This window comes from Urocitellus parryii, chromosome 8, assembly GCF_045843805.1.
Source record: "Urocitellus parryii isolate mUroPar1 chromosome 8, mUroPar1.hap1, whole genome shotgun sequence".
Taxonomy (NCBI): Eukaryota; Metazoa; Chordata; class Mammalia; order Rodentia; family Sciuridae; genus Urocitellus; species Urocitellus parryii.
The window spans coordinates 689,821-699,634 of NC_135538.1; the positions used below are offsets into that span (position 1 = coordinate 689,821).

At 56.1% G+C, this 9,814-nt stretch overlaps 1 protein-coding gene across 1 annotated transcript in view; it reads left to right on the top strand.

The window, feature by feature from the left end:
• The window catches only part of Wdr27 (WD repeat domain 27), a 144,398-nt gene extending 135,376 nt beyond the window's left edge, over positions 1–9,022 (top strand). Inside the window, exon 25 of the mRNA XM_026380317.2 lies at positions 8,797–9,022. Coding sequence (XP_026236102.2) covers positions 8,797–8,847 — 51 coding nt within the window. The 3' untranslated portion in view covers positions 8,848–9,022. The remainder of the gene's footprint in view (positions 1–8,796) is intronic.
• The last annotated feature ends 792 nt before the right edge of the window (positions 9,023–9,814 follow it).

Genomic DNA, 9,814 nt, shown 5'->3' on the forward strand with positions numbered 1-9,814 from the left:
CCCCAGGGTGGCCACGGCAGGCTCTCTCCAGGGTGGCCACGGCAGGCTCTCCCCAGGGTGGCCACGCAGGCTCTCCCCAGGGTGGCCACGCAGGCTCTCCCCAGGGTGGCCACGCAGGCTGTCCCCAGGGTGGCCATGCAGGCTGTCCCCAGGGTGGCCACGCAGGCTCTCCCAGGGTGTCCACGGCAGGCTCTCCCCAGGGTGGCCACACAGGCTGTCCCCAGGGTGGCCACACAGGCTCTCCCCAGGGTGTCCACGGCAGGCTCTCCCCAGGGTGGCCACGCAGGCTGTCCCCAGGGTGTCCACGGCAGGCTCTCCCCAGGGTGGCCACACAGGCTGTCCCCAGGGTGGCCACGCAGGCTGTCCCCAGGGTGGCCATGCAGGCTGTCCCCAGGGTGGCCACATAGGCTCTCCCAGGGTGTCCACGGCAGGTTCTCCCCAGGGTGGCCATGCAGGCTGTCCCCAGGGTGGCCACACAGGCTCTCCCCAGGGTGTCCATGGCAGGCTCTCCCCAGGGTGGCCACACAGGCTGTCCCCAGGGTGACCACGGCAGGCTGTCCCCAGGGTGTCCACGGCAGGCTCTCCCCAGGGTGGCCACGCAGGCTCTCCCCAGGGTGGCCACAGGCTGTCCCCAGGGTGTCCACGGCAGGCTCTCCCCAGGGTGGCCACGCAGGCTCTCCCCAGGGTGGCCATGCAGGCTGTCCCCAGGGTGGCCATGCAGGCTGTCCCCAAGGTGGCCACGCAGGCTCTCCCCAGAGTGTCCACGGCAGGCTGTCCCCAGGGTGGCCACGGCAGGCTCTCTCCAGGGTGGCCACCGCAGGCTGTCCCCAGGGTGACCACCGCAGGCTCTCCCCAGGGAGGCCACGGCAGGCTCTCTCCAGGGTGGCCACGGCAGGCTCTCCCCAGGGTGGCCACGCAGGCTGTCCCCAGGGTGGCCACGCAGGCTCTACCCAGGGTGGCCACGCAGGCTGTCCCCAGGGTGGCCACGCAGGCTCTACCCAGGGTGGCCACGCAGGCTGTCCCCAGGGTGTCCACGGCAGGCTCTCCCCAGGGTGGCCACGCAGGCTGTCCCCAGGGTGGCCATGCAGGCTGTCCCTAGGGTGGCCATGCAGGCTGTCCCCAAGGTGGCCACGCAGGCTCTCCACAGAGTGTCCACGGCAGGCTCTCCCCAGGGTGGCCACGCAGGCTGTCCCCAGGGTGACCACGGCAGGCTCTCCCCAGGGTGTCCACGGCAGGCTCTCCCCAGGGTGGCCATGCAGGCTGTCCCCAGGGTGGCCACGCAGGCTCTCCCCAGGGTGGCCACGCAGGCTGTCCCCAGGGTGGCCACGGCAGGCTCTCCCCAGGGTGGCCACGGCAGGCTCTCTCCAGGGTGGCCACCGCAGGCTGTCCCCAGGGTGACCACCGCAGGCTCTCCCCAGGGAGGCCACGGCAGGCTCTCTCCAGGGTGGCCACAGCAGGCTCTCCCCAGGGTGGCCACGCAGGCTGTCCCCAGGGTGGCCACGGCAGGCTCTCCCCAGGGTGGCCACGCAGGCTCTCCCCAGGGTGGCCACGCAGGCTGTCCCCAGGGTGGCCACGGCAGGCTCTCCCCAGGGTGGCCACGCAGGCTCTCCCCAGGGAGGCCACGGCAGGCTCTCTCCAGGGTGGCCATGCAGGCTGTCCCCAAGGTGGCCACGCAGGCTCTCCCCAGAGTGTCCACGGCAGGCTCTCCCCAGGGTGGCCACGCAGGCTGTCCCCAGGGTGACCACGGCAGGCTCTCCCCAGGGTGGCCACGCAGGCTCTCCCCAGGGTGGCCACGCAGGCTCTCCCCAGGGTGGCCACGGCAGGCTCTCCCCAGGGTGGCCACGCAGGCTGTCCCCAGGGTGACCACGGCAGGCTCTCCCCAGGGTGTCCACGGCAGGCTCTCCCCAGGGTGGCCATGCAGGCTGTCCCCAGGGTGGCCACGCAGGCTCTCCCCAGGGTGGCCACGCAGGCTGTCCCCAGGGTGGCCACGGCAGGCTCTCCCCAGGGTGGCCACGGCAGGCTCTCTCCAGGGTGGCCACCGCAGGCTGTCCCCAGGGTGACCACCGCAGGCTCTCCCCAGGGAGGCCACGGCAGGCTCTCTCCAGGGTGGCCACAGCAGGCTCTCCCCAGGGTGGCCACGGCAGGCTCTCCCCAGGGTGGCCACGCAGGCTCTCCCCAGGGTGGCCACACAGGCTGTCCCCAGGGTGGCCACGCAGGCTCTCCCCAGGGTGGCCACGCAGGCTGTCCCCAGGGTGGCCACGCAGGCTGTCCCCAGGGTGGCCACGCAGACTCTCCCCAGGGTGGCCACGCAGGCTCTCCCCAGGGAGGCCACGGCAGGCTCTCTCCAGGGTGGCCACAGCAGGCTCTCCCCAGGGTGGCCACGCAGGCTGTCCCCAGGGTGGCCACGGCAGGCTCTCCCCAGGGTGGCCACGCAGGCTCTCCCCAGGGTGGCCACACAGGCTGTCCCCAGGGTGGCCACGCAGGCTCTCCCCAGGGTGGCCACGCAGGCTGTCCCCAGGGTGGCCACGCAGGCTGTCCCCAGGGTGGCCATGCAGACTCTCCCCAGGGTGGCCACGCAGGCTCTCCCAGGATGGCCATGGCTTTGCTGCTGGTGAGGCCTTCTGGAGAAGTCGGGGGTTCCTTCTGCGGGTGCTCAGGACACTGTTTGTTGCTGTGGGCTCCTGGGCTTGGACACAGCCTGCAGAGAAGGAGAGTGAGGGCTCTTGTTGGGGCCCCTGTGGCTGCAGGTGTTGGGGGCTTTCCTTCCTTAGTGGGGCTGGGGCAGGAGGCACCGTCACTGCAGGCCCTGGGTGGCTCCCTCTGGTCGCCCTTCCCTCAATCTCCTCTGGGCTCTGCAGCTTCCTCGTGAGAACCCATGTTCTCCTACGGAGCCACAGGCTCCAGGGCTCACGCCAGCAGACGTGGCCTATCTTCTTGTCCACGTGGCCTATGCTGCAGCGGCACGTCCTCTTCAGGGCAGACGCAGGGTGTGGCGTGCCCAGAGAAGGGCAGCCACCTGCCTTGGTGGAGATCAGGACTTGCTCTTTGGGGCATCTCGGGCTCATTTTAGGACAGTGTTGCCCCTGTCCCTGTTTTCTTTCAGTTTTACTCTTTTTCTGAGAAACACCACTTCCCCATGGTGACCATAGTGGCCCCTGGTGCCTGACCCTGGCCGTGCTGCACCAGATTCTGAAATTGAATGAGAGAAACAGAGTCCAGAGCTGGAGGCTGGTTGCTGGACCAGTGGGTCTCCTGCTGTGAGCTGCCTGTCTTGTGGACTCTGGCCACCTGCCTCGCAGAGTCAGAAACACATGGCTTCCAAAGAGGAGAAGGAACCGGAAAACACATCCAGGAGCAGACGCTGGCGGTCGAAGGCCTGGCCTGGTTCACTCTGACCCGCCCTCGCAGTCTTGTGCACCGCCAGAGCCGTCCTCCCTGCTGGCACGGCAGAGCCCCTGGCCTCCAGAGGATCCTTCTGATGTCCGGCACCTGAGTTCCTCTCACCCAGCCCCTCGCTGACTTCCTGTGGTCTGTCTGCCACAGACAGAGCCCAGCTCTGGTCCCTGAGGCCAGCCAGCCCCGGCCCCTGGTGGCCCCACCCCCTTTGCCCCATCCTTGCCGCAGCCACCAGCAGCACCTCCTGGGGGGCCACTGACAGGGACCCATACCTGGGAGCAGGCACAGGCTGGATGTCCGGCCACGTCCACAAGGACCAGATGCGGAGGGTGAGACTCCACCCAAGGGACTCCAGATCAAGGCAGTAAGAAGTGACGTTGCACCGCTGCACTGCATGTCTTTCCTTCATCGATTTCCCCTTTTCAACGGTTCAAGAGTTTAAAGCAGAGGCACACGGTGACCTGAGAGGCACTTCTGTTGTTCAGGAGCCACTCTGACAGTCATCTCTGCTTTAACATGTCCTTGGTGTGAGATCTGGACAAGTGTTTTGCAGACTGAGTTATTTAGAACAGATACACCTCATTAAAAAAAATCAGAATGCATTGTATCAGAATACAATCCAGCCAAAGACAAATTTCAAAGTAAATATGACACATGCGTGTGAGTATAAAACGATCTTTGGCCTTGCAAATAAAAGCAATTTTATTTCAACCTGAAAGCTGATATTTTTAGCCTTAGAAATGAGCGTGGAGTTCTCCCTCTCACGCAGTTTGTGCATTCAGGCTGGGCTCCGCTGTCTGCAGACGCTGGTGACTGCGGGGACTGTGCAGGCTGCTCCCTGGTCTCCTGTCTCCTTCTGTAGGGGTGTGGGTGAGTTCCTGGGGCCAGGCCTGTGTCATGTGCAGACAGGAGGCACTGGTGCTTGCTGGACTGTGCGCCTCCGTGGGGCTCTGCCTCTGCTCCTGAGTCACCAGCACACACAGGCCCCCTTGGGCAGGACCAGGCCACTGCCTCCAAGTGTCTTTGGGCCCGGGGCAGGGAATGGGTTTTGAGGGCGCCCAGGGCATGGAGCAGACCTCCTCTTTGCTGCTGCTGATGTTGAGCTGGGAATCACGGCCCCTGCCCAGGCTGTGGGCTGGACACAGCACGTCCGCCTGCTGAAGCCCCGGCCTCTGGTCGAGTGTGGCACAAGGAGCTCTTAGGAAGCAATCAGGTGAAGTGAGGTGGCAAGGCCAAGCTTCTAGCCAGACTGTCAACTGAAGGAGAGGAGACAGGTCCGTCTCTGCCCTCCTCCCTCCTGTGCCTGAACTGGGGAAGGACCGCATGAGGCCGTGCAGGGAAGGCTGTGTCTGCGAGCCTCCCACACCAGGTTGGTGGGGAGCAAACTTGGAACTAGCCTGGACCTGGGTCCCGCTCAGGTTGGTGAGGGCAGATTGGTCTGGGCCTGACCTCCCGCGGGAGTCTGCTGGTCAGCAGAGGTGGTCCTGTGCTGGAGGCTGGGCTCTGGCAGGTGACTGCTGGTGGTGGGATGGACCTGGGCCTCCTGTGAGCCTGGGTCCACTCAGGCCAGTGTGGGGCGGCTACTAATTCATTCTTACTAGTTATAGGCATATTAACATTCTGTTCATTGCACTTGGTCTTTATGTTTCTGAGAAACTGTCCCAAATAGGCTGTTGTAAAACTGTTCACAGGGACTTTTATCAGCATTCATTTCTGTAATGTCGGTGGTCACCCACATTCATGACTGTAAATAATTGTAAATAATTTGAATCTCCTTTATTTTTCTCAGCCAACTTAGCTGAAGATTTTCCAATTCTGTTGATACATTCAAAGAACTAAATTTTGGTCTCACTGGTATTTCCCCTATTGTTTTTGTGTTTTTATTTTCTTCATTTACTTTAATCTTTTAAAAGTTTTCTTTCTTCTGATCGCCCTGGGTTTGGTTTATTCTTATTTGTTAGTTGTCGATCTGACTTTTTGTATAAGCATTCACAGCTGCAGATTTCCTCTTTTTCTGGAGTCTGTGTTATCTCATGTGTTATCTGCATTATCATTTTTATTCATATTTCACTGTTTTCTAATTTCTCTTGTCATTTCTTCTTTGATCCATTGGTTACATAAGAATAACTTTCACAATTTTGTGAGTTTTCAAGTTTCACTTTTATTGTTGACTTCCTTATTTCATCCAATGAGGGCAGAAAAGTTACTTTTTAATATTTCTATCATTTTTCAAAATATGGAAACCTTGCTCCTGGCTGAACCTGTGCTCTCTCCTGGAGAATGTCCCGGGGCCGTGGGGCAGAGTGCGCTGCTGCTGGTGGGGGCTCTGCAGAGGCCTGTCCAGGAAGTCCTCTTCACACTTCCAGTTGCTCTCTGGGTATCCTGTTCATTTTTGAGAGGACAGTATCGAAATCTCCAGCTGTGATTTTGATACTGTGTCTTCTTCCAGTTCTTCATTTCTCCTTGCTGTATTTTGACAGTCTGTTAGGGGTGTGAATGCCCCTAGTCATTATATCTTCTTGCTTCCTTGAGACATTTTAGATGCACAGTGTACGTTCTGTGTCTAGTAAGCTTTTGATTTAAAGTCTACTTCTTCTGATATTGATATACCTGCCCTCTTTTGATTATTATTTGCACTGAATATTTTTATTCTTTCAGTTTCAACTTACGTGTATCTTTGGATCTAAAATGAGTTTTTGTAGACAGAATGTAGTGGGATCATGTGTGTTTCTAATTCATTTGGCCAGTCTGACTTTTCTTTGGAGAGTTTAATACACTTATATTTAAAGTAATTATAGATAAGGAAGGACTTATTTCTGTGACTCTTCTATTTGTTTCCTGTATGTCTTATAGTTATTTTCTTTTATTTTCTGCATTACTGTCTTATTTTTAGTCTATTTTTTAGTAAAATGTTTCAATTTATTTCTCATTTCCTTTTGTATATATTATATAGCTATTTTTGGGGTTCCCATGGGGATTACATTTAACCTTTTAAGGTTATAACACTCTAATTTGAGTTTATACCAGATTGACTTCGGTGATGTGTGACACTCTGCTTCTTTACATCTTGTCTCCACCCTTTTTCAGTTGTTGAAGTCACAAAATCACATATTTATATATTTTGTTCTCCAAAACACAAATTAATAATTCTTTTAAATGCATTGGTCCTTTATATAACAGAAAATTATGGAGTTGTAAACCAGAATTACAATGATACCAGCTTTTACACTGATGATTATTTAAAAATGTATTTCTATTTCAAATCATGCAGATCACACAGAGGAGTCACGGAGTCCTGTCACAGTGTGATGGCTGTATGACTGCCCCTGCCTTTGTCCATGTCCCGTGTCCCCCTGGCTCTGAGCTGCTACCTGGTGTCCTTCCACGTCCCACAGGACCCCTGAGCACCTCTTGGGCCTGGTCTAGTGCTGATGAACTCCTTCAGCTCCGGTTTATCTGGGAAGGTCTTGCCTTCCCTCTTACTTTATTTTCTATTGGTTCTTTCTGGCTACCTGTGAGTTACCTGTGACGGCAGAATCCATTTTCATGTCATCATACTAGCAGGGAGAGCACTGTGGCCCTGTTCTGTGGGTGAGCATGGTGGTGACACGGGACACTCCCCTCTGCTCGCCGTCTCCGGCACTGTCTGCTGCACCTCTCCCTCCCTCTGCTGATGCAGGGTTCCTGGGGGACGTTTTTCCTCTTCGCCCCTCGAGCACACCAAGCCCTGCTCTCTGAGGGGAGCGCTGATGTCTCCCGAGGCCCTGGAGTGTGGAGTCACTGTTCCTTTGTTGTTCCAGGAGTCTGTCAGGGCTTTTGGGAGTCTGGTCTCACGTGTCTCGGTGTTCACCTTAGGTGGAGTCTTGGAGCTTCTGGGATGCTCACATTCATGGCTTTCATCAAATCTGGGGCGTTTTCAGCCATCGTCCAAGTGTTCTGTCTGCTCCTTCTCTCTCCTCCGAGGCCCGGCAGTGTGACTGTGCCTGCTGGAGGCTGCTCCCGGGCTCTGCGTCTCGGCTCGGGTGCATTGTGTCCCCCAGACCTGGCGTCTCTCTGCCTCGTCTTGGTGTGCCACTGCCCTCTGCTGCTCGGCTCTGCCTCGGCTCCCTAAAGTCCATCTCACTTGGTTGCACGCGTCCCCAGCTGCAGGGCACCTGCTTGGTGTTGAGGGCCACAACCAAGTCAAGATGGCGCCTGGCACTTTGCCAGGAGGAGTGGTTTGTGAAGCCACGCCAGCGAGCCATTAAGATGATGAGGATTCCTTAATGACTGACTGCTGTATCTAGATGATGTTGATTAAGTCAAGCTGTGTCTAATTAGTTAGGTATCTATACCTCTGCTGTCCCGTAATAAAGCGGCTCCCACTGTTTCAACCTTCACAAGTTGCTTGTTATTTTGCCCAGCCAGACGGCGGCAGCTTGGATTCAGGTTTGTGCTCTCTCTCTGCTGCCTTTTGAACTTCTTTAAAACATAATTTACAAACACTACCCCAGCTTCCTTTGATTCTGCGAGCCTCTCTAAGGTGGCTGTGTTCAAGTTGTAATGTTGTAGATCCACCCTCAGGGTCTTCAGGAGCATTCTGTCAATTTACTTTTTCCTTTTCCTTGTATGGGCTGTGTTTCCTGCTGCTTTGGTTGCACTGTGGTTTTGCTGGACTTCTGAAGGTATAATATGTTAACTCTGGAAGTCGAGTTCTCCCGCTGCCCAGCAGGTGCAGGGTCTCCCCAGTTCCTTTGAGCCCTTCTTCAGCGTCATAGGCCCCCTCTGATTTCTCTGATTATGCAGTTGCTTTGGAATCTTATTCTTCAGCATGTGGCTTCCAAATTGGATGACGACAAAAATGAGCTGGAGCAAAGGCACTCACTCTGACTCCTGTTCCCAGAGTGGGGCTCACCATGACGAGGGGGGCCTGACAGCAGTCACCACTCTGCCATCCAAGGTGGAGGACAGGGTGCTTTCCCCTGCCAGCTCTGTGCTGCTGCTCCTGGGATGTGTAGCGTGGGGCTGGGTGAGGCAGGTAGCTGCTCCGTGCTGAGGCCAGACACTGACAAGAACTAACTGCCATTTGTAGCCCCAGCCTTCCCTGGGAGTTGTAAGCCCCACTAGACTGGAGAGGACGATTCCTCCAGATTGGGACAGGTGGAACCCGGAGTCCTGGTGCCTCCTGTGGCCATCTCCCCTCTCCTGTCACTGGTGGCCACTCAGCTACGACAATGTGTACGTTAAGATCTCTTGTCACACACCGATGATGAGCCCCGACAGGGCTCTCGGCCACACTGAGGCAGCAGCGCAACCTAGCCTGGACTGGTCAGGCTGAGGGCGGCACCCTTGCACCTGTGGGCGCTCTCTTCTGACAGGCGTATCCATTAATGAAGGACGGGGCTTTGTTTTCCTTCGCAGCTTGCCACTGCCACCGTGGACGGGAAACTGCAGCTCTTTGTGGCTCAGTGACTGTGCCGGGTGGTTCCTGGATGTGAGAGGAGAGCAAGACGTCCCTGCAGTCCCTCTGGGCCAGCGCAGGGAGGTTTCCGTGGTTAGGGTCTGCCTTCCACAGACCCCTCTTCCCTGGGGCTGCTCTCAGCCTGGTGAGTCTCCCTGCCCCTCAGCCCCTCACCAGGAAATGGGCTCACCCTGTGCTGCTGCACAGAGCTGGGGAAGGCGAAGCAGCACTCAATAAAGGATGGCCCAGCACTTGCTTCACGACTGGATTGTGGGGAGGGGAGAGCTGTCTGTCTCTGTCTTTCTTTGTCCGGATCTGGATGTCTATGTGCATATCTATGTCTGTGTCTGTCTGTATCTGGATGTCTATGTGCATATCTATGTCTGTGTCTGTATCTGTGTCTGTGTCTGTCTGTATCTGTATGTCTATGTGCATATCTGTGTCTGTGTCTGTCTGTATCTGTATGTCTATGTGCATATCTGTGTCTGTGTCTGTGTCTGTGTCTGTATCTGTATGTCTACGTGCATATCTATGTCTGTGTCTGTGTCTGTGTCTGTCTGTATCTGTATACATATCTGTATACATATCTGTATATCTATGTCTGTGTCTGTGTCTGTAATCTATGTGTGTGTCTGTCTGGATCTGGATGTCTATGTGCATATCTGTGTCTGTGTCTGTCTGTATCTGTATGTCTATGTGCATATCTGTGTCTGTATCTGTGTCTGTCTGTATCTGTATACATATCTGTATACATATCTGTATATCTATGTCTGTGTTTGTGTCTGTAATCTATGTGTGTGTCTGTCTGGATCTGGATGTCTATGTGCATATCTGTGTCTGTGTCTATCTGGATCTGGATGTCTATGTGCATATCTGTGTCTGTGTCTGTCTGTATCTGTATGTCTATGTGCATATCTATGTCTGTGTCTGTATCTGTGTCTGTGTCTGTCTGTATCTGTATGTCTATCTGCATATCTC